At 48.8% G+C, this 21,897-nt stretch overlaps 8 protein-coding genes across 8 annotated transcripts; 2 read left to right on the plus strand and 6 right to left on the minus strand.

Annotated features, from left to right (window-relative positions):
• Positions 1–183: 183 nt before the first annotated feature.
• Positions 184–2,154, minus strand: N7529_005497 (uncharacterized protein; the record flags this gene model as incomplete). The annotated part of the gene is made up of 1 exon (XM_057241024.1): positions 184–2,154. The coding sequence occupies one exon, from the start codon at positions 2,152–2,154 to the stop codon at positions 184–186; it is 1,971 nt and encodes a 656-aa protein (XP_057096383.1).
• Positions 2,155–3,492: 1,338 nt separating this feature from the next.
• On the minus strand, positions 3,493–5,021 carry erg13 (hydroxymethylglutaryl-CoA synthase; the record flags this gene model as incomplete). The annotated part of the gene is made up of 3 exons (XM_057241025.1): positions 3,493–4,706; positions 4,801–4,903; positions 4,962–5,021. The coding sequence occupies 3 exons, from the start codon at positions 5,019–5,021 to the stop codon at positions 3,493–3,495; spliced, it is 1,377 nt and encodes a 458-aa protein (XP_057096384.1).
• Positions 5,022–6,660: 1,639 nt separating this feature from the next.
• On the minus strand, positions 6,661–6,975 carry N7529_005499 (uncharacterized protein; the record flags this gene model as incomplete). Its single annotated transcript, XM_057241026.1, has 1 exon — positions 6,661–6,975. One exon carries the CDS (start codon positions 6,973–6,975, stop codon positions 6,661–6,663), a length of 315 nt encoding a protein of 104 aa, XP_057096385.1.
• Positions 6,976–8,042: 1,067 nt separating this feature from the next.
• On the plus strand, positions 8,043–10,652 carry N7529_005500 (M28 family metallopeptidase; the record flags this gene model as incomplete). The annotated part of the gene is made up of 2 exons (XM_057241027.1): positions 8,043–10,421; positions 10,470–10,652. The coding sequence occupies 2 exons, from the start codon at positions 8,043–8,045 to the stop codon at positions 10,650–10,652; spliced, it is 2,562 nt and encodes an 853-aa protein (XP_057096386.1).
• Positions 10,653–11,053: 401 nt separating this feature from the next.
• On the minus strand, positions 11,054–13,055 carry N7529_005501 (uncharacterized protein; the record flags this gene model as incomplete). The annotated part of the gene is made up of 3 exons (XM_057241028.1): positions 11,054–11,708; positions 11,775–12,848; positions 12,904–13,055. The coding sequence occupies 3 exons, from the start codon at positions 13,053–13,055 to the stop codon at positions 11,054–11,056; spliced, it is 1,881 nt and encodes a 626-aa protein (XP_057096387.1).
• A 179-nt stretch (positions 13,056–13,234) lies between these two features.
• Positions 13,235–14,962, plus strand: N7529_005502 (alpha-keto acid decarboxylase family protein; the record flags this gene model as incomplete). The annotated part of the gene is made up of 1 exon (XM_057241029.1): positions 13,235–14,962. The coding sequence occupies one exon, from the start codon at positions 13,235–13,237 to the stop codon at positions 14,960–14,962; it is 1,728 nt and encodes a 575-aa protein (XP_057096388.1).
• A 279-nt stretch (positions 14,963–15,241) lies between these two features.
• Positions 15,242–18,640, minus strand: N7529_005503 (DUF1765 domain-containing protein; the record flags this gene model as incomplete). Its single annotated transcript, XM_057241030.1, has 2 exons — positions 15,242–17,792; positions 17,844–18,640. The coding sequence occupies 2 exons, from the start codon at positions 18,638–18,640 to the stop codon at positions 15,242–15,244; spliced, it is 3,348 nt and encodes a 1,115-aa protein (XP_057096389.1).
• Positions 18,641–20,954: 2,314 nt separating this feature from the next.
• On the minus strand, positions 20,955–21,475 carry N7529_005504 (ATP synthase subunit H; the record flags this gene model as incomplete). The annotated part of the gene is made up of 3 exons (XM_057241031.1): positions 20,955–21,217; positions 21,313–21,391; positions 21,449–21,475. The coding sequence occupies 3 exons, from the start codon at positions 21,473–21,475 to the stop codon at positions 20,955–20,957; spliced, it is 369 nt and encodes a 122-aa protein (XP_057096390.1).
• Between the last annotated feature and the right edge of the window lie 422 nt (positions 21,476–21,897).

Consider the following 21,897-nt stretch of genomic DNA (forward strand, 5'->3'; position numbering starts at 1 on the left):
AGCTAGCTACCTAAGAGAAGACTTGGATAGGAGATCAAAGAAATCAAATCATTATCATTAAGACATACATGGGGAATGGTAAGAGATCTCCAAAAACACCAAGCCAGCAAATAAAAGCCAACCATGCTGAATCAACTCCAAAAAAATCCAATCATCCAACCAGAGCCGAGATAAAAGAAACATCTATTTATGCCATTTCTTCGTCTTGGGTTCTCCCTTCGCCCTTTGCACTCCGCCCCCCTCCCTCCTGTGCCAAGCATCCTGAGGCCAAACCCAGCCCCTAACCCTCTTAGCATCCCGCTTCTCCCCAATCTGCGGCTCAGGAATCCACTTATCCTTCGCCTCACTCAGAATCCGCTGACGAGTCAATGCACCAGGCCCGCCAACATTGAGATGAGCAGAAGGCTGTTGCGGAAGCGGCACAGACTTAGAAAGCATCAACAAGAAATACAAAGCCAAGCTGGCCGTCATGGGAGAGTTCGCATCATCCACTTCCTCAAGAAGAGAACCAGGAGAATCACCAGAGCCAATCGACGCAGCTGAAGACGATAAACTAGGCGACATAGGCGTTGCGTCACGACGAGCAGTCTTCAACGGAATGGAAGCAGCGATCTCCAGATATCCAAAATAAGGGACATCATCACCAGCATCGCAACCAGCACGGACACAAACAAGCTCGATCTCTGTGATGATGAAACCATATCGACAGGAGTGTTCGCGCATGCAGCGCTGCAGATGCGCGAGACCATTCAAGTACTCGACACGGCGGTGGGGAGCCTCGTTGCGCATGCCCGTATTCCAACGGTCAAAGCTCTTGACGATGCCGACCAGGCGGCCGCGCGGAAGACCAGCGCTAGTGCAATCTGTGTCTCCGGGGTAATTGGCCAGGAAATGGGGATGGCCGTGATTTTTGTGTCCTGTGCTTCGGACGTCTGGGGCGGCGTAGAGCTGCAGATGATCTTCGCCTTGGGAGACGGCCAAGGCGGCGTTGACTCTTGGTGCGTAAAGGTTCCTGATTAGGGAGACGAGGGCTGGTTCTGATTCTGGCGATAGAGCTGATTGAGACACGGCAACGGGGGGAGTGAGTAGGTGTGGGATTTGGGTTTTGAGGAGTTTGGTGAGTCTGCTGTCTACAGAGTCGAAGCTTTCGAGAGAGAAGGAGGTCCAACTTCTTAGATTGCGGATGTCCCACCAGAAGTAATCGTGGAGACCGCGAGTTGGGATGACACTCACGTTGCGGACTAGTTTGATTGGCTGAATTGATTGGGTCAGATATGAGAGTAAGGTGGTGGTGTTGGTTGTTGTTATTGTCGTTGTTGTCGTTGTTGTTATTAATGTTGTTGAGCGGGGTGCTAGGTCTGTCCCGGGACTCATCAGAGTGGGTGAAGGCTGAGCTGATTCTTGGTAATGGTAACGCGGTGTCGGAACCGTCAATGAATGCTGAGTGTATGCTGGGGCTTGAACATCCGGCTTTTGCGGGTAGGAGGGATACAGAAACCAGCTCTGTATCGGTGTGACTGGAGTGTAGGTAGACTCGACCGGCGAGACAGGTGTAGTGGGATTAGTGTGAGCCTGCAGTTCAGGCACATATTCAGGGAGCCCGCGGTAAGTAGGATACCCGAAGCGGTTTAATATTGCTGAATCGACACCAGAGGCCGAGAACGAGCGTGAGTGGCCACCTGATCGGGGCTTGTTCGGTGGGGTGATGGTGATGGGCGATGACAAGGCAGACCAGCTACCCTGGGGAGCCATTATGAGCGGAGACAATGGAGACGGAGACACCGGAGAGATCAATGTCAAGCGATTTGCAATCTCACGCTTTGGGCGGCTTGTAGGTGGCCGAGCCATTGGGTAAGGTGCGAAGCCAGCCGTGCTCCTTGTGCTTGAGAGAACGCGGCTGCCGTGACGCAGAGGGCCATTGACAGAGACAGGCTCGACGATGGTGTCTTGGGTACGGATCTTAGGCAAAATAGTGGGACCATGGTGATGTATAGATGATGAGGTGGAAGGGCTAGTATTGCCCGTCCTGGTCGACCATGGAGAAGAATCGCTTGAGGAGACAGAATCATGAGTAGAGTTGTTGAGGGAACCCTCACTAGGAGGGCACGTCGGCGTCATTGGCCGATAGTGAGCGTATTCAACAGCGGAAGACATGATAAAGAATTATGTCCTGTTCGTCAACGATCCAGGACAGGAATAAAATGAAAGAAAGAAGTGAACCGAAGGTCTTGAGTCTACCAGAGATCAAGAGAGGAAGGAAGGTAATAAAAGGACATTGAGTAAATGTCAAACAGCCAAGAAGGATGTATATAAAAAGATCGACGGATAAACGCTGGCAGATCTGTAAAAGACGAAACATGGAGAAGAGCCCCATCGTGACGCCAAAGGAATTGAGAACATTTTTTTATAGATCCTGGTCTCCGATCAGGAGGAACTACCATACGATGAAACACAAGATTGCCGACATAGTATACAGAACGAGCCAGGTCGCGGATCGGAAGGTCATGAAACCGCGCCAGTGGAGATACCATTTCCGGTATAGTGCTAGTTTCAAGGACAATCATGCGTAAACTTGTTGCTACAGTTGGCATATGCCGTCGCGAGATTCTTCAGAAATCCAAAAGGAGTTAGTATGCTGCAAGTAGGAGAGTGATATCTAAATACAGCAACATTTCTAACTTAGTAAACAATTAGGTCGCATTTTCCAGGTAAATTAACGGTCTTGTTGACCCTGGCTTGCCTCAGGATTTACCAATTTACCGTGTGGGCGGTTAGGGAGGAGAAATGAGAAGGTTCACAGGATAAAAATAGGTATTTGATGAGGCCCCGGGGGTGATATTGATGTCGGCGGCTACAGAGGTGGGATAGAAGGTCCAGGTAGGCGCTAGGCCGGCGTTATGTGCAGTAATTGGAGGATTTTGATGTGACAAATGTGACATAAATGGAAGCTTTAGAACTAAATGTACCATGATTAGCAACAATTAATTGAAGTTCACATGGAAAGAAATGATATTCCTTGATATTGTTCATAGTACTCCGTCGAGAGTGGTTAGGGTGTTATCGAACCCTTGAAGCGCGCGATGACCCCTGCGTTTCTCAGGGGTTTGTATATGCACAGTAAGTGTTAGAGATCTATAACTATAATTACCTCTAATCTAATAATAAATAACATGTGTTTACAGAGTACGGAGTAAAATATTGTAGTTCGTGACTCCTCAGAAGATATTTGTTATATCATTATTTGCATTTTTGATTATTTTTCATGACATTCATTTCAATTGGGCCGGAATGGGAAAACACCCAGTTGAAGGAAAAAAAGCAAAAGAAAAGAAACAAGAAAAGCAAGGATCCTTCCAAGGATCCCTGCTGTCTATACACCATTTTGGGTAGAAAAAAAAAACGCTCGGGGGAATCTCTCTGAACCGTCTAAATAGTCAAATCCAACGGTAAAGGCAATCACAGAACATCATTAAATAATTGCGAAACAAGGATCTATGCCTTGATCTCGTACTTGCGGCGGAACATGTCGTCCACCTCGGTCAGGTAGTAAACACCGGAGCCGATGGTCTCGACGTTTCCAGTAGGCTTGAAGTCCTTCTTCAAGTGAGCGTGCTCACGGAGCTTGCACATAGCATCATAGGCAGCGGGCTCAAGGACAGTGCGGGCGTTGAGACGGTTCTGGAGGTCAAGCTTCTCAACCATCTCGGAGACATCGCCAACAATCTTAGCGCTGAACATGGAGCTGGCAAGGCCGGAACCGTAGGAGAACAGACCGATGCGCTTGGGCTCCTTGGGGTCGAAGGTGACGTTGCTAAGCAAGCTAGCAAGACCACCGTAGACGGTAGCAGTGTACATGTTACCACACTGGGTGGCGACCTGGAGACCGGGGTTGACACGCTCAGCGAAGCGCTTCTTGGTCAGACCCATGAAGGTCTTCTCAACGACCTTGTCAGAGAGAGACTTCTCGTAGTCGAGATCGCGAAGCTCGGGGGCAACCTCGGCGAAGGCGGGGTGGGTGGGGTTGGCCAGGAAGTCGTTGTAGAGCATGCGGGCGAAAGACTTCTGGACAAGCTTGCAAGTAGGAGCATGGAAAAGGATGTAGTCGAAGCGGTCGAGAGGGGTCTTGGTCTCATCGGCGACACCATTGGTGCCGTTGGTCTGAGCCTTGAGGGTCTTTTCGCGAGCATCGTAGGCCTTGTAGCAGGCATCGACAGCCTCGGTGTAGCACTTGAGGGAGTAGTGGCCGTCGACAACGGGGTACTCGCTGGTCAGGTCGGGCTTGTAGAAGTCGTAGGCGTGGGTGAGGTAGGAGGCACGGAGACCGGCATCGAAGACAATAGGGGCATCAGGTCCAATGACCATAGCAACGCAACCAGCACCGCCGGTGGGACGGGCAGCACCAGCGGCGTACAGGGCAATATCACCGGCGACGACGACGGCATCACGACCATCCCAGGCGGAGGACTCAACCCAGTTGATGCTGTTGAACACGGCGTTGGTACCGCCGTAGCAGGCGTTGACGTTGTCGACACCCTCGATGTTGGTGTTTCCGTGGGGAGTGAACAGCTGCATGAGGACGGACTTGACGGACTTGGACTTATCCAGAAGGGTCTCAGTGCCGACCTCGAGTCTGCCAACGGACTTAGGGTCGATGTTGTACTTGTTCATGAGGGAGGAGAGGGTGGTCAGGGCCATGGAGTAGATGTCTATTAATCCAATGGGTTAGTGATTGCTCTTTTCTCCCTTTTTTCCTCTCATTTTTGACATTGAATCTGAGTAAGGAGGTGTAGTAGCACATACCCTCACGATCATCACAGAAGCTCATCTTTGTCTGGCCAAGACCAATGGTGTATTTTCCGGCACTGACGCCATCGTACTTCTCGAGCTCAGTCTGGTCAACACACTGTAGCGAGAGTTAATAACGAAACAAGACCAATTAAGATCTTAGCGAAATCACTCACCTGAGTAGGGAAATAGACCTCAATGGCCTTGATACCGATGTTCTGGGGACGAGCAGCCATGGCGGGGAATATGGAGGGGAGATAACTTTTTTTTCTGAGAAAGCAGAAGAAGAAGAAGCACACACACAAAAGAAGTGTAAGAGGGTAAAATATAAGAGAGATTGAAATTGAATGTGAGGATGAAAAGAATGAAGCAGATCAGAGGAATAAATAAAAATATATAAAAAAGAAGGCAAATGAAAAGGAGTTGTGTACTCGGATCTACAGTGTACGATCTGTCACCATATACAATTTTTTTTAATTATTTGGTGGAGATCAACACTCGCTGTACACTATTCTACTAGTATTGTACACTGTGTCTTTTCTTTTTCTTTCCTTTTGTCCGATTATCGGATATTGATTTCATTGATTTAATTCACAGCTTTAAAGCTTTACTTTGGGTTGGACATTTTGTACCTCAAGTACCTGAGTACACTCCCCGCGCACAAACAAGTTACTACCAACGCTCAACTATCACTATACTAATATACTAACTATAGTTACTTTGTATACATAACTAGCTATTATTATATACACATCAATTCTACACTGTGATAAAAATTATGCTCTCGAAGCCCAATAAAGCAACACATACATACTCCGTACATCATTAACGTCTAAGCTACAGTGTAGAACTCAGTCCATCTTATCGATCTGCTCCACTTTGAATTCAAGGCTTTTTCCAAGGACTTCACGCTAACGAGGATAGTAGTATAGTACCACCAGGGAACACTCCGTCATGTAGTACTGCTAAACCAGTATATTCCATGGTCTCTCAAGTGTTTTCTTCTCTTTGTCAACTGTGATTGTTTACGCGTTTTCTACATTTTTGGTGATAGGGTCAGCTGACCATGCCTGGGCCGGTTAAAATATTTATCCGGTCAAACTGGAGACGGAGGATCCGGGTCCGTGTGGAGCCACTTGGGCAAGGTAGGGGTATATACTCCGTACAGTGAAAGGCTTTGGAACTTGCATACATACAACGTATGCAGACATCCATGGTTGATGATGGTCCGTATGATATCACTTGCAAACGCTACCCTATGTGCTTTTCAAGGCAATCGGCACCGATTCCTGATGATAAGTCGACATTGCGAACAGTCAAATCTTTATGCGACAGGCCTAAGACATCTAACATAAATATTCGTATGGTGCGGAAATACCAATAGCGACTCTTAAAGCCTTCTACTTACGAGCAGAGCTGAGCCTGCTGGGAAATCTTGTCTAGGTTCCCTCTTCGCTCATATCATTTTCGACCACTTCTTCTCTAGACTGGCCTATGGCCTGGACGATAGATCCTAACTCGCAGTCGTTAATAACTCAAACGCTTCAAATGGGTCGATAATCTGGTACCCACTTCATCCCAAGTATTAAAACGAAGCAATAGATATCTCTTTAGCCCTCCTCCTTTATATCATGCATTTTCAATTCGTTAGAAGGCCTTTAACAGACGGGCGGAATATCATTTTGCACCATATATCTCAGCATCCAATCAATTTCAAAACTGACATTGCGCGCATGGAATGAGTTTCGCGGTTGGCGTTGGTTGAGAGGGCCCCACGGAATAAGCCGTGCATGCGCAGGTAGGGTTTGATGATATTCATAGAACTTGAATTTGATCCCATGGACCACAATCGCGTAAAATCTTCCGAGTTCAGTGTTAGGAATGCTCAAGGACATTCTCAAGTTGCTCTAACGACATCTCTAATTCGTAGTCTAGGCCTTTCGCTTCGGCATATGTATGATCAATGACACTTCGAGCTCCAGGGGACCAACGTCGGATACGAAGGATGATGGAGTCGCCAACGTGGTTGTTTCGGTCTCGTTCTGATGCAACCGAGTAGCTATGAGCCACCGGAAAGTGGTAGTTGAGGACCACGGAAGCCCTTTCTTTCACGGAGTCTGCGTGGGTGGAGCCGTTTTCACCAAAGCGAACGAGCTCTTCGAGGATAGAATGGGAGAGATAGGCTTCCATGACTGTTTAAAGGCGAGAACGCGATACTTTCACGAGAAGGGTTCGCGTGCAAACGAAAATTTGAATTTCTTGGTCAACCCCAGGATGCTTGTGGCTATTGTCCCCTCATGTTCCGCGCCAGCCTGCGCCTATTTTCGTAAGCTTGCAAGGAGGTCAGAGATGATTTACAGGTCCAAAGCGAAAAAGGGCCAAGAACATTGCAATTTTCTCTGCAGTATCGGGTGACAACCTCTCTCAGGTTGTGAAGGTAGACGAAAAAGGGTACTGACAGTCAGGTCCGAGTCTTCTCCGAGAATAACCCTCGCGGCGTTAGACTATGTAGGTAATGTTATATCCCCCTCTTTGAAAGCATGATTCATGTTCATTGATTATAATTATTTTAAATCAGACTAGACAGATTTCCTTATGACTTAACTACGGCCCCGGGGCGAAGGGGCTCGGGATTCTATACGGCTCTCTGTATAACCACGGACTAGAAAGAAGAGCATATTTATGCCCTTGGATTCCCGGACAGATAGATAGACAAATTGATACAATTTTATCTTATATACAAATTCTTTCTTATTCTATTACATATGAGATCATAATTTCTTGACCTTGGTAATTTAAAAGAGTAGACTAAGTGAGTAACTATATATTAGTTATTGTGCATGACCCATCGGGGAGATCTTTTCTTCACATGGTATAGTATACAAAGAAGATTAAGTCAAATTTAACGTACATCTATATATATATTTCAATGGTGATTTCAACAAATTTCCAATATTTGAAGATTAAAACCTTGGAATCGGTAGAAAAATATTCGCCAGTTGCCAGTTCCAATGCCAATGCAATGCCAATGCTGATGCGTAATGCAGTTGCCGAGAACGTGGGTCGGGGGGCGTCTGCCTGCTCACTTCTCCGTCTTCTCCTATAACTCGTTCAAGGTACATACAATACCCTGCACTTACCTTGTAAATCGACATCGGTATGTCGGACACTCATTTGTCATTGCAATAATAAGATCATGATCTACCGCATCTCCGCATTAAACCCTTCTTATTGCTCCCCGGAGCCCTTTATCCACCATGGGCGACGAGAAGTTTGATTACCAGGCCGTCCCTATCCCCTCCTATGCCGAAGCCACCGGTCAACCCTCCTCCTCTCGTTCAGATCTCGGTGATGGAACCGATGTGGAACGACAGGGGCTCCTCAGCCGTAATGCCTCCCGTTATCAACCCCCAACGGTGGAATCCGCGCGCACCAGTCTCGATGATCTCGAATCCGCCGCTTCACACTCGGATCGAGGTTCTACGGAGGAACTACGAAGAGAATTAGATCAGATGGATGTGGATGATTCCGGGACATCGCTGACCGGACGCCCGCCCCTACGACATCGATTCTCCAAGCAACTCAATACTCTAAGCCGGGCCCTGTCTACAATACAACGACCCTTTCAACGATATATGCCGAATTTCCGCTTTACAATAAACCTAGGCGACGCGAGGGCACGCTTAAAAGATCAGGGTTGCATCATGCTCCTCCGGGTGTTCGCGCTGTTATTGGTCGTCTCCCTGGTCTATGTGTTCTTCATTGCAGATATCTTCAACATCAACAGTCGCATGGCCATGGGCCAGTCCTATAGCGCTGCATCTGTCGAGAATTTCATTCAGGGCCACATCAACGAGACGAATATCGCCGAGAACTTGCGCCGGGTCACAAACTATACCCACGTCGCCGGTACCGAAGGCAGTTTTGCGCTATCACAATTGATCGAGCAAGAGTTCCACAAAGCAGCCTTTGATGAGGTTTCGCGGGAGGAATTCCAGGTCTATCTCAACTATCCGCGCAAGGATGGGAGGCGAGTGGCCATCATCGACCCACCCAATCTAGCCTGGGAGGCTAAACTTGAAGAGGATGACGCCAAAGACCTGGTCTTCCACGGACATTCAAAGTCCGGAAATGTGACTGGACACCTGGTGTATGCCAACTACGGTTCTCGCGAGGACTTCAAACTGCTCGCAGATAAGGGCGTTTCGCTCCAAGGCTCGATCGCTCTGGTCCGTTATTATGGAACCGAATCTGACCGCGCCTTGAAGATCAAGGCCGCCGAACTGGCTGGCGCGGCCGGCTGCATCATCTACTCCGACCCTGCCGAGGATGGATTTGTCAAAGGCCCGGCCTATCCCGAAGGCCGGTTCATGCCAAGTGATGGTGTGCAAAGGGGCGGTGTCAGCATGATGTCGCAGGTGGTCGGAGACGTCCTCACCCCTGGGTGGGCATCTACACCAGGAGAAAAACACCGTCTTTCTCCAGCAGATAGCCCCGGTTTGCCCAAGATTCCCAGTCTCCCACTTGCCTGGCGTGATGCGCAGCGGCTTTTGCAGGGTCTGAAAGGCCATGGCTCCAAAGTACCAAAGGAGTGGGTGGGCGGTGTTCCCAAAGTCGAGTGGTGGACTGGTGATCAAGACTCCCCTGTGGTTCATCTGATGAATCTGCAGGATGAAGTCGAACGGCAACCGATCTACAATATCCACGCCAAAATCATTGGAATGGACGAGCGTGATAAGAAGATCATTGTTGGCAATCACCGAGATTCATGGTGCATGGGAAGCGTTGACCCTGGAAGTGGCACCGCCGCATTCCTGGAGGTTGTACGCGCCTTTGGTGAGTTGCTCACCTACGGGTGGCGACCGCTTCGCACCATCGAATTTGTTAGCTGGGATGGAGAAGAATATAACTTAATCGGATCAACAGAGTATGTCGAGAAGGAGATCGATGATCTTCGTACGAATGCTTTTGCTTATCTGAATGTCGACGTGGGCGTGTCCGGGCCTAATTTCCGTGTATCGGCGTCGCCCGTCTTTGAGCGCACCGTGATGCAGATTCTGGGCCGTCTCTCGGACCCCTATGCGAACGCAACATTGAAAGATCTTTGGGAGAAGAAGGGCTCAAAGATTGCCCCACTTGGCGCTGGAAGCGACTATGTTGCGTTCCAGGATATCGCGGGCACCTCGAGCATTGACTTTGGGTTTGAGGGTGAGCCCTATCCATACCACAGCTGCTACGAGTCGTACGACTGGATGGTGCAAAATGCCGACCCTGACTTCCAATACCACAAAATCCTGGCTCAATTTTGGGGATTGCTCCTACTTGACCTTTCAGAGAACCCCATGTTACCATTCGACATGGAGGCCTACGGTGACTCTGTCGGCGGATGGGTCAAAGACTTGGATGCATACGCCAAGTCAAAGAAGGCTGAGGTGGACATGCAACCTATTTTCAGTGCTGCAGCCGAAATGAAAGCCAACACTGCTCAGTTCCAGGCCTGGAATAAGATCTGGCATGACACCGTGTGGGGTATGGGAGGATATGAAAGTAATGTCATGGCAGTGCAGCGAGTCAGCCACAATGCTCGAATGGCTGCATTTGAGACCGATCTGCTTGACTTGGCAGCAGGCGGAGGTGTAAGTTTACTTCTTCATTTACTATCAAAACCTAGCTAACACCCTCAGGTTCCCAACCGCACACAATTCCGCCACGTCATCTTCGGCCCCGAGCTGTGGTCCGGCTACGACGCCTCACTCTTCCCTGCTATTCGAGATAGCATCAACACAGGGAACTGGACCTTAACCCAGCACTGGATTAACCGAGTTGCCGACATCATTCACGAAGCCAGCACCAAGCTTCTCCATTAATGTATTCTAGCTTTCAGCGATTTCTATTTGTCTTCTCAGCGACTTCGCCTATTGGCTTGATTCTTTTTTTGTCACGTTCTGAACGAGCACTGTACATACAGCCCACGTGCTGGGACACCTTTTGCATTTTGGGGATTTCGCCCATTATATACCAATTATGCATGTCTCGAGCTCAACAGGACCTGGCGGACCCTGATCCCCGTTTATTTGATCCATCGTGTCGTCGATTTCGAGTGTACCTATTTCTCATTGCCCTCCAGGGTCCGGCGTTCAGGAAGATATCATGTTTTCAATTATGTTTCAAGGATAGTCGAGGGACCTTGGTCTGCTCATTCCAATATGCATGTTTGTGCTAAACCTTCAACATCAAAATATTTCCTACTATAAATCTCCAATCATCACTAAACACGCGGCAATTCCGGCTCAATAGCCAAAAGAGAAGGATGATCCGCTAAACTTTGCCAGAACCCAGCCTCGAAATCCCACAAATCTTGACTCAAAAGCGCCGCCCACTCATCCCCCTGACCAACCGATTCAACCGGCACGGGATCCGAATGTGTCGAGTCCAGAAACCGCTGTATAGTCCTAGTAGCCTTAGAAAGAAGCGCATAATTCGGATCCCCGGGTCTAACAATCGTCCCGATCTGAACCTCCGCAACAAAAACACTCAGATCCTGCAGTGTGCGAGTTCGATGCGCGCGAGGCATATGCTGCTTGAGCATAGCTAAGAGCATTATCCCCGCAGCGGGAAGACCGTAATACGCCACTTTCCAAATAAGCCCAGTACCAGAATTAGTGAGGTGATCACGGAGAAGGATAATTTCCACGACGAGGGTAAGCATCTGGCCTGCTATTTCGATGATGGGAAGATCTGGTTCCGTTGGCGATTTGAGGAGCAGAAGACGGAGCAGGAAGAGGACGTGCAGATGGTGCAGCCGGACACCAGCCACGAAGTCACGCTCGAAGGGCCCTTGGGTGCATTGCTTCAGGCTGCTTTCGAGACGGAATTGAGGCGGCAGAGCTTGCCACTGTTTCTCTGCCTGGTTTTGAATGACACTAGACCATACAAACAGTTAGGATAGATCCCCAATCTAGAGTTGACGATAAAAGGAAACATCATACCTCGCTCGCTGCGCACAGGCCGGATCATGCTTATCCTGGAGAAGTTCCCAGATCTCCTCTTTCAGCGAAGCACACAGCGCCGACCAGCGCGTATCAGCTCTATACCCAGCTTCAGCATCTAGGGTCCACTCCTGGCCGTTAGCGTTCCAGCAAGCGGGGATCTGAAAATGACAAAATCGCTTATTCATGCGGGGCGGACGGCCGAGGAAAATAGCAATATTCTTGTCGGCGGAGTAAATGCGCGCAAAAGCGGCTTTGCGCAGCTCTTTGAGAAAGGGCGGGATTCCGGGCTTGGACTCGACATTTTCATGATAACCCAGTGCGAAGGTGGAGGAGATTGCATCGCCCAGTTTGCGCCAGGAGTGGTAGCTTTGATCGCCGTCGACGTAGGAGTGGACGATGAAGTTTTCGTATTGCATTATTAGTTGGAGGTCGTTTAGGCAGTCTAGGGAGAGTGAGATTTCGAGAGCGAAATCGCATAGTTTGGTACAGAGTCTTCGGAGGGTATATTGGGATTGTTCAGTAGTGTAGAGGGAAGGGAAGAAAGTGATGTCGATAGTTGCTCGAGTGACGGCCGCGAAAAAGATGCCCAGGGTTTCCCAGCGAGAATTGTGATTTAGGAACTGGGCCGAGAAAGATGGTAGATCTGAAGAATCGGTGAAGTGCAGCTGTTGGGCTGAGTTCTGGAGGAGACGCCTTGCGTAGACCAAGTGCCAGTTTACGTCATGGTAGGTGAATAGCTGACTGACGCTTTGGGTGCAGTGATTGACGAAGGGTTCTGCCAGGGCGAGATTTGCTCCTTTGGCTAACCAAAAAACGACGAGGTCTTTCATGGCCGAGAGTTCATATTTTGTCAGGAGGTGCTTTAGGATATCTGCACCTTGAAGAACGAGATGGTTATCGCCGAATAAATCCGAGTGCAGAGCTTCAGGGACTGCCTGGTGACTTCCATGGTCTCCATCTGGAGTGATATGTTTAAATATAGCTGCATGGCTAGACGATCCAAGGTATCCAGGGTTCGGATAGGGATTGCGTCTCGGGTTGAAGGATGAAGATTCATCCGGTGAGTCAAGACTGTGAATATTATTAGAAGTTGATTTATGCAAGACGAATATGATATGATGCCAACCTTTGCTTCTCAGCTCTTTTTCGCTTGAAAGGGGTTGTCCTGTAGATACATATGCCCTTGTTGGTGCTGCATCTTGTACAAACCGGTAATTTATGATCGCATGCCAGTTTAGCCTTTCTACAGCCTTCACAAGCAGCTAAACGAGAAGACATTGAGCGGACTAAAGTCCATGAGAAGATATGTGTTTTTCGGTTAACAGCGGAGTAAACGGAGAAGCGGAGAGTCGGAGAGTCGGCGATAAGATTGCGGGGAGCAACTATAAATACTCCATTTCATCAGTCTTTTCTTCTTGTACAACTATATCATATTCTCTTTCATGAAACATAAAGACATGCAAGAAATCAAGGAAATTAAACTGGCAGATTATCTCTTCACCCGGCTTCGTCAGCTGGGTGTTGACTCAATGTTTGGTGTCCCTGGCGATTACAATCTTCGTCTACTGGATTTCGTCACCCCCGCTGGCCTTCATTGGGTGGGAAACTGCAATGAGCTCAATGCGGCTTATGCAGCAGATGGATATGGCCGAATCAAAGGATTAGCCGCACTTATTACCACCTATGGTGTTGGTGAATTGTCCGCCTTGAACGGCATTGCGGGGGCCTACGCGGAGAACACGCCAGTGGTACACATTGTCGGAACACCTCCGCGTCCGCTCCAAGCTGCGCGGACATTCATGCACCATACATTCTCAGATGGCGACTATCGTCGCTTTGCAAACATGTCCATTCATATCACCGCCGCTCAAACCAGACTGACGGATGCCGCCACGGCGCCGGAAAGAATTGATTATATCCTGAAGCAGGCGTTGATTCACAGCCGTCCAGTCTATCTCGAACTCCCAGATGATATGCCCGATGTGCTTGTGTCAGCTGCAAATCTGGAAACAAAGATTCGCATTCCCGAGCCCCCGAGCTCGACCCAAGAGCCGCAAGTGCTCGCTCAAATCCTGGAGCGGATCTACAGCGCCAAGCGTCCATTCATTCTGGTTGATGGGGAGAGCACTGGTCTCGGCATCGTCGACCAACTTGATGCCCTGATCAAAGCAACCGGTTGGCCAACATGGACAACCGTGTACGGCAAAGGCCTCGTCAACGAGCAACTCCCCAACGCCTACGGACTATATGGCGGAGATTTCGGCGACAAGCCAGCAAAGAATTATTTCGATGAAGCAGACCTAATTCTTACATTTGGACCACACAACAGCGACACAAACAGCTACTTCTTCACGACAATCGCCAAACCAGCAGTGGCAATTACATTCTCTGGCACGAGCGTTAAAATCTCAAACGATACATACCTCGACATGTCAGCACGAAGCATCCTCTCAAAGCTTCTTCAGAGCCTCGATTCAACACGTCTAGTCAAACCTGAAACCCCACCAAAACATGAGCTCAGCGTCACAGGCATCCAACCTACCGACCCACTAGCCCAAAGCAACTTCTACCCACTCGTGAACCCCCTTTTCCGGGAAGGCGACATAATCCTGACAGAAACCGGGACAGCGGCCCACGGAGGTCGAAACTTCAAGCTCCCAACGGGATCCCGAATCTTCGGCGCAGTGACCTGGCTCTCCATCGGCTTCATGTTACCTGCAACCCTAGGCACCGCCCTAGCACAGCGGGAACGTAACACACAACCCGAGCAAAAGAGCCAAACAATTCTCTTCATTGGCGACGGGAGTCTCCAAATGACGGCGCAAGAGATCAGCGTGATGATCCGGGAAAAGCTTAATATTATCATCTTCATTATCAACAATGAGGGTTATACCATCGAGCGTGTGATTCACGGCCGGAAAGAAGCGTACAACGACGTTCCCTTCTGGCGACATGCACAGGCATTGAATTACTTCGGTGCTGATGAGGATCATGTCAAGAATAATACTTTCACAGCTAGGACTTGTGGGGAGCTTCAGGAGGTTTTAGCAAATGAGAATATCATCAATGGGCAGGGTGTTAGGCTTGTTGAAGTGTCCATGGGACGGGAGGATGTGCAGGGAGCGCTGCTTTATCTTTTAGAGAAGCAGCTTGCACAGGAGGCAGCGCAGGAGCAGAAGGAGTAGAATATCAGTGGAACCAAGATTTAAGATGTTAGAATTCTCGAAATAAACTTATCCCAATCAAGTGGAATATTGAATTGTGTATGATTAGTGCGCATTTCGCTAGTACACAAAAGAGAAGGACAAAAAGGCCATTCGAACGCCAATTGTTATGCTCCGGATTCCAGCGCCATGCACACGAAGAAGAAAGGTGAAAAAAAGAGGAAGAATGACCCGAAACATTTTAAAACAGACATCTGCTTGAACATGTCACGCTTCTATAACTGCCGATGATTGGGAATACTATTTGCGGAAACTTTCTACGCCCAGAGTAGGAGTTTCGACCATTCGGTCGGTAGGGACGCCCTCATCACGACGGCGAGCGAAGAAACTATCGCATTCGGAGACAATGTGGGCCCATTCTGCTAGAGCGCGGCCTGCATATTTGCTGGGCACGAGGTAGTCGTGGGTAGGTTGGGAGGGAATTTCGGGGAGAGGTGAGTTCTTTGTAGTTGGAGACCTAGGCCAGGCGTCCGAGGTAGGTTGGGTAGGGGTATCTTGGGAAGTATTGAGACCTGGATCTGAAACTTTGCCGTCGCTTTCGGTATCTGATATGGCGGGGTTCTCAGAAGCAGTGTCGTAGTCGGATTTATCTGGAGAACGGCGGTGCTCGACGTGCAATTGGGATGCAACGGGAAGACAGGGTGTGAAGAGGCGTTTGTTCTTCGTAGGCCATTGTGGGCGATCCATCCATTCTAGGGAGAACTTGAAGAAGAATGGCTGGTGGGGAGTCTTGGGGCGGACGAGCTCCTCTGCGCTGGTTGTTGGGGTTTGGTCGTGGTCCTCGAGACATTTGCTGTCTGAAGTCACTGTTGGATCTGGGATGCCGTTCTCAGAATCATCGGAGCTGTTGCTGCTGGGTACGCCGTCGGTAGGGCGTGAGCTGGAAGAGCTTCCGAACATGGATTTGAAAATCCCCCAGCGTCTTTTTGAAGGTGGGCCATCTGAGCCAGCCGAGTCTGCCGAGCCCGTTCGGCGGTGTGACATGAGTTGATCTGAAGGAACAGGAGGGACGACTCGGTCAAAGCTGACGAACAAATTGACGGGAGACAGGTGATTGTCGCATCGGATGATAATAATTCTTCTGCCTGGGGCCGGAGTACAAGGAGCAGAAGATAAGGGAGCAGTCATATCCTCTTCAGCTTTGGATTGGAACCCGATGTAGTACTCCCAAACCCGCAGGAGACGATCTGAAAGGGTCTCATAGACCATGGAATCAAGTGACGACGGATCGGTGTTGAACCGCCCGACCCTCCAGCACAATAGACGGTGGAAATATGCACGTACCATTGGACTCCAGTGAGTGAAATAGTGGTAGAAGATCGGTTCATGCAACAGGAAGTCCAGACAGAGAGAAGCTTTCCTTTCCTCTGTTGCAATCCAGGTACCCCAGATGCAGAAGAGGAAGGAAAACACTCGGACCTCGGTGAGTGAGTTATGGCTCTGCATCATCTGCCGACAAACCTCGAGCCAAAAACTCCAGTCAAAGAGTTCTGTTTCAATTGATTGGGCATAACGAGTGATGATTGGAATAACCTCCTCGAGGAAATCACACAGCAAAAAACAAGCATTGTGATCGAAGAGCGATGTCTTCTGCGCTGCGGCTTTGATGATACCACAGAAGGATTCAGCGAACAAAAGCCGAGCACGGTTCGGTTCGGCTGATGATTCAGAGAGCAAATCGCGAAGAAGGATAATCAAACGATTTTCAGCCATTGATCGATGACTATTGCTGCCGCTACGAAGATGTTGAGAGGAAGCTGAGGCGTCCGGCGACTCGATGAAATCGTCAAAGGTGATAGCAGCAGCGGAGTGGGGATTTTCAGTTGTTTGCTGTGCCGACTGCTTGTAGATGGTATCCTCCAGGACCAGCAAGAGTTGCGCATGAACCAACAACAAGCCGGGTGACAAGATTCGCTTCGCTTTCTCAGTTTCCGGGGGAATATACTCAGCATATAAGATGTGAATGTATTTCACAAAGACAAAGAACAGATCCGTGTCACGGCCGGCCCAACGTGTGATCCATGGACGATTCCAGTTGATATGAGTAGTGTTCAACGGGGCATCTGGTTTCTGGCGCAGATATCGTAGCAGAGGTGCTTGTGAGTGGAAAGCGAGTGGGCGAAGAGCGGGAGGGAAGCATAAAGAAAGCTCTTGGGTATATGCGCGCATGTTACCAGTTCTGGAGCCAGCGGACTCTGATAAGATGCGTCGGAACATGTTAGGAGGTGTGCACCACAAGCGAACCAATATATCAGCAATTCCGGGACAGAAGAAGAAGGCGTAAGCGCAGGCCTTTCCGCAAAATGCGACTAAACTAGCGGGCGCATGTCTCATCGACATGCGCTCAACCACGAAAGCCATTTGAGATAGCAAGTTTTGAATGAAGATGTTCCGAATATTGTGATGGATCGATTCAACGAGAAAATCGGAGCCTGAGGAGCCTGAGCCGTCCGACGATTCCGAGACCGATGTTGAGGCATATTTCAAAGAGTCTGTCGGTCCACTGCCTTGTCGAGCCATTGGGAAAGGGATGCGCCATTCTGGCCGAGCCATGATGCCTACAATCGCTTCCAAAAAGACGGGTCTGTCGGTTCCTGAGATAGACTGGTTGTTTTTCCCGTTGAGCATCTCCAGCATTCCAATCCACCACTTATTCAGAATATTGACTCGGCGGTCCAAGTCTTCCGGTCTGAGGTTCTTGCATGATGCATGAAGGTGATGGCGGCCGAGAAAGGGGAGGAGGGAAGAGCGAATGACATTGGCTTTGAGGGAGATGGATTTAGATTGAAACCTGTCCAGAGTCAGTAATTGCAGCACGAGAACTTCAGGTAGTAGCGCCTACTTCTGGAAGTCCGCCTCTAGACCGCGGAAGACACCCCAAAGCTCGTCCTTTTTCTTGGAAACTTCAGCGCTGCCGTTCGCATACGCCGCAGCCGTCTCTGCAGCTCCCTTGGGCATGGGTGGTAAGACAGGAGTCGACACAGAAAGCGATGCAGTGAATTTCTCAAACGAAGACCGGTGGCGTAGCGAATTTCCAGATGGGCTGCTCGGGGAGCCGGGGCTGTCTTCGGGGCCCTTTGCCACAACAGCGAGCATGGGCCGGCGCGGGCGTTTGTAGAGAATTGTTCGCTTGCGAGAAGGTTGAGACTGCTCATCGTCCGTTTTTCGGCCGAATCGAGTCGGAGATTGGGAATCTTGCTGTTTAGATCTTTTCGCGGAGGGAGAGGGGGATCGAGAAGAGGAGCTCCATGGTTTTCTAGCCAGGCTCACTATTCTTCCGGACATGGAGCGACTCTTTGATGGGCGCGCAGCTGGCTCTGGGGCCCTGGTTTCGGGGACAATTGCTTCTGTGTCTTTTAAGTCCTCCGATGACGACAATGTGAAACGTGAGACAGTGACCTTGTCCTTGCCCTTGTCCTTGGAGCGTAGAGAGGTCCGACGGAGAATGTCCTTCCCCGCAGCGACGCTTTCCTTTGTAAGTGACTCTGCCAAGGTTGGAACAGCATAATCGGAGAAGGTGCGCCTTAAACTGGGTTCTGAGGTGATTTGGCTATGGAGATCGGTATAGCTGGCCGCGCGAGAGAGCTCGGGGGTCTCATCGTTCGTGTAGCTCTGTGTCTCGGGAGAGGGCGAAGACATTGTCTGGGCAAATTGGATTTAAGAGTTATGATCTGGTCATTTCCCCCTTTTTCGATAAAAAACAAAAAGAATAAAAATTAAAAAGGATTTGACGACGCTGAGTGTAGAGAAGACCAGCTCCTCTGCACACCTTTTGGGGAGGGGGTTGTTGGTCGAAGTGGTTAGGGGCGCAGCATTTGGGTAAGGACAAACAAGAAACACAAAAGGCGCTTCACAAACGAGAAGAGTAAAGCAAAGATAAGAAGACAAGAAGTAGAGAGTAGTGGACCTGGTCTCGGGATAGCGAACGACTTAATAATATGGGAGTAACATCGGTAGTCGGTGACGGGGGGTGGATAGATCGTCTATGCAGGTAGGAAGCCACACCGATGGAGCAAGTGATCGGCGGGTTGTTAAATTCCCTTTAAGGGTCAAAGGGCCTTTGCACGCACAGAGAGAAAAGACGGGAAGTGAGGAGGAAGAGAGAGGAAGGGGTAGCGCTTAAAAGTGAGAAGAGTTTCAAGAGTTTCAAGAGATTACAAGTTGACCATGAGGGGCGACTAATCTTTTTTTTTTCTAACGACAATAACATTATCCTATCTGTGTATAATAAATAGTTAACTATACTCCGTAACTAGTTATGTCAGTTATCTTGTTACCTATAGGCATGGTCATATTATAATTAGTATTAGCATATTTCATTAAATGTGTTTCTTTTAGAGTGAGACACTGATTATATTCTCCACTTTCCTCTCTTCTTTTTCTTCTTCTTCTTCTTCTACTCTCTTCTCTCGCGAATACTAACCTATATAGTATATGCAGAGTACATATCTACTCAAATGTAGCAATTCCGTTAGCCATGTCATCCTAGTTCGAGGCCATGTTCTACGCCATACGGCTGATTCACAAGAACTAGGGACTTTTCAGCCCCAATTGTAAGGTCTCTTCAAGCGATAGAACCAATCGCATCCTCTCCGGAAGATAAAAGGGCATAATTCACCGACTGGATTATGACTCTACTTACATCTCTCATCTTTTATGGCCCTCGCATCCCATTCTTGGCCTAAGAATGTTTAGGTGTTTAGGTGTAATAGGGAATGTCGCCTATCAACCATCAGCCCTGATTCAACTAATTTCCGAAATCATTCGCATTCCAGTTATTTTCTGAAGTCATCACTTCATCACTTTAGAAAATCTTAAATTCACAAAATCATGACTATCTTGCTGCCTTGTTCATCAGTCCCTTTCGAGTATATGCTCTATACAGTAAGTTGTATCCGATTTTCAAAATACTTACGTAGTATAAATATGATGCTTGAATTGACATGAATATAACTTTTATTTTCACCTATCTATTATTATACCCCTATAAGTCCCTACAACGTATATACCCTGTCGAACACGCCATGGGTCACATTGCACAAGAACTTGGCCAATGTCCTCATCATCACCCCCTGCTTGGTAAATCAGGTCCAAAGTTCAACAGTAGGGTGGAGTGACTAGGCAATCATCCGGCAATAGTACTTTAATAGTTTTGTTTTCTGCCTTTCTTTGTTGACGGCCAATCTAGGGATGTCGTATACTTATTTATATCCTTTCCTTCCCCCCGGAGAGCATTTGCTACATCTGATAGATTAGGTTCAGGATAGGAATGTGAAATAAACACATCAGATCGATCACAACGCGTTCATGATCTTCATGGAGCTACAAGTTGATCTATCGGGTGCAGCGGTAGAGCCGAATTAGTGTCAATAATCATATGCACTGTATTCACTGTATTTTGATATAGCCATCTGTACGGAGTAGCCGTACAATATTGATATTCTATACGCTGACCAAAAAAATAGTGGTTTATTGCGTGGGCGTCATGCAAGACCAAATGATTGGTCCTTGTAACTATTTCCCCGAGTTAAGCCATTAGCCAGTCTGAATATGTCCGACTATACCATCTATGATCCACAGGCAGCGGCCTCTTGTTTAAAACATATAGGATCGCCGTATAGATTCAATCCCAGATGGTTGTGATGTTTACTACCACATGATTTCAAGCAGGATAGAAGTTACGAGTTCTGTTGCTCACGTCGCACCAAAACCAGGTTGAAGCCTGAAGAGGGTTGCACCCGCATCTGACACAAATCACCCCACGTAGCTCAAAGCTAAGCTGTTTATGGGCAGCAAACAAAAAACAAATGAAAAAAGAAGTCTCAACATTCAAATGTGTGGTCTAATTTACAAGCTTCAGGACCCGAGAGGCGGCCACAGTTGCGCCATAGGCATATAGAGCCCATCCCCCCATATCTCCCCAGACCTTGCTAAAGAAAAAGGAAAGAGCGCTTTAGTGGGCGGCGGGAGCCTCCTCGTCCTCCTCGAACCAGCTCTCCTCAACAGGGGCGGCCTCGCCAGCGGCGGCCTGACCCTCAACCTCGACCTCCTGGCTCTCGTAGGCGGAAAGTTCGCTGGCAAGGTTGGCCTCCTCGGGGGACTTGGGGGCAGCGGGGGCGGAGAACTTCTGGACGTGCTCATCGGCGTCACCGGCCTTGATGGGAGTAGGCTTGAAAGCCTTGAGCTCGCGGAGGTAAAGGTCCTGGACGGGGTCGGCTGAAGGGGGGCACGGGTTAGCGAGTGCGTCCGAGTATAGTAGAGATTATTCGCAATGAATTCAATTCAAGCAAATTGCTCGAGTCAGTACATACCCTGGCGGACAGCGGAGGTCAGGAAGGTGCGGCGAGCGACCGAGACCTGTTGCCGAGAGGCACGGGAGAAGATGGCGCGCTGGATTCACGTCAGTTGCGGGTCATAAAAAATAACTTGGTATAGGGTAGAATTCACCGAGGCCCGGAGAGATTGAGACATCATCTTGACTGGGGGTGTAGATGAGAGATGAGGCGTGGTTCTCAATAGGATAGATCTGATCCGTCTTTCCGTGAAGTTGGAGGTTGAGACGACTTCTGTTCGGAAAGGTTTCTTGGCATGCTGACTAACCACGGGCCATGTTGTTCCCGAGTCTCTCCAGGTTTTCACCATTATACCTCTTGGTGAAGATGGTTTCTAATGATTTTGGACATTGACTTAGACTGAAGTAAATGGAAATTGCAATATACATATGTAATATAGAAATCAAATATGGTCACTGGAGTCAGGAGTAGTTGGGAACCATCAATGGCTATTACTTCTCTACGCACAGCTTGTTAGAAGATATTGCTCACATTCAGTGTGTTGTTCTATTGGGTTGGGTAATGAGCATATTCTTTTCTTGACTCTTGACCCGTTTCACTAAT

Source organism: Penicillium soppii, assembly GCF_028829465.1.
Source record: "Penicillium soppii strain IBT 18220 chromosome Unknown utg000005l, whole genome shotgun sequence".
NCBI classification, from domain to species: Eukaryota; Fungi; Ascomycota; class Eurotiomycetes; order Eurotiales; family Aspergillaceae; genus Penicillium; species Penicillium soppii.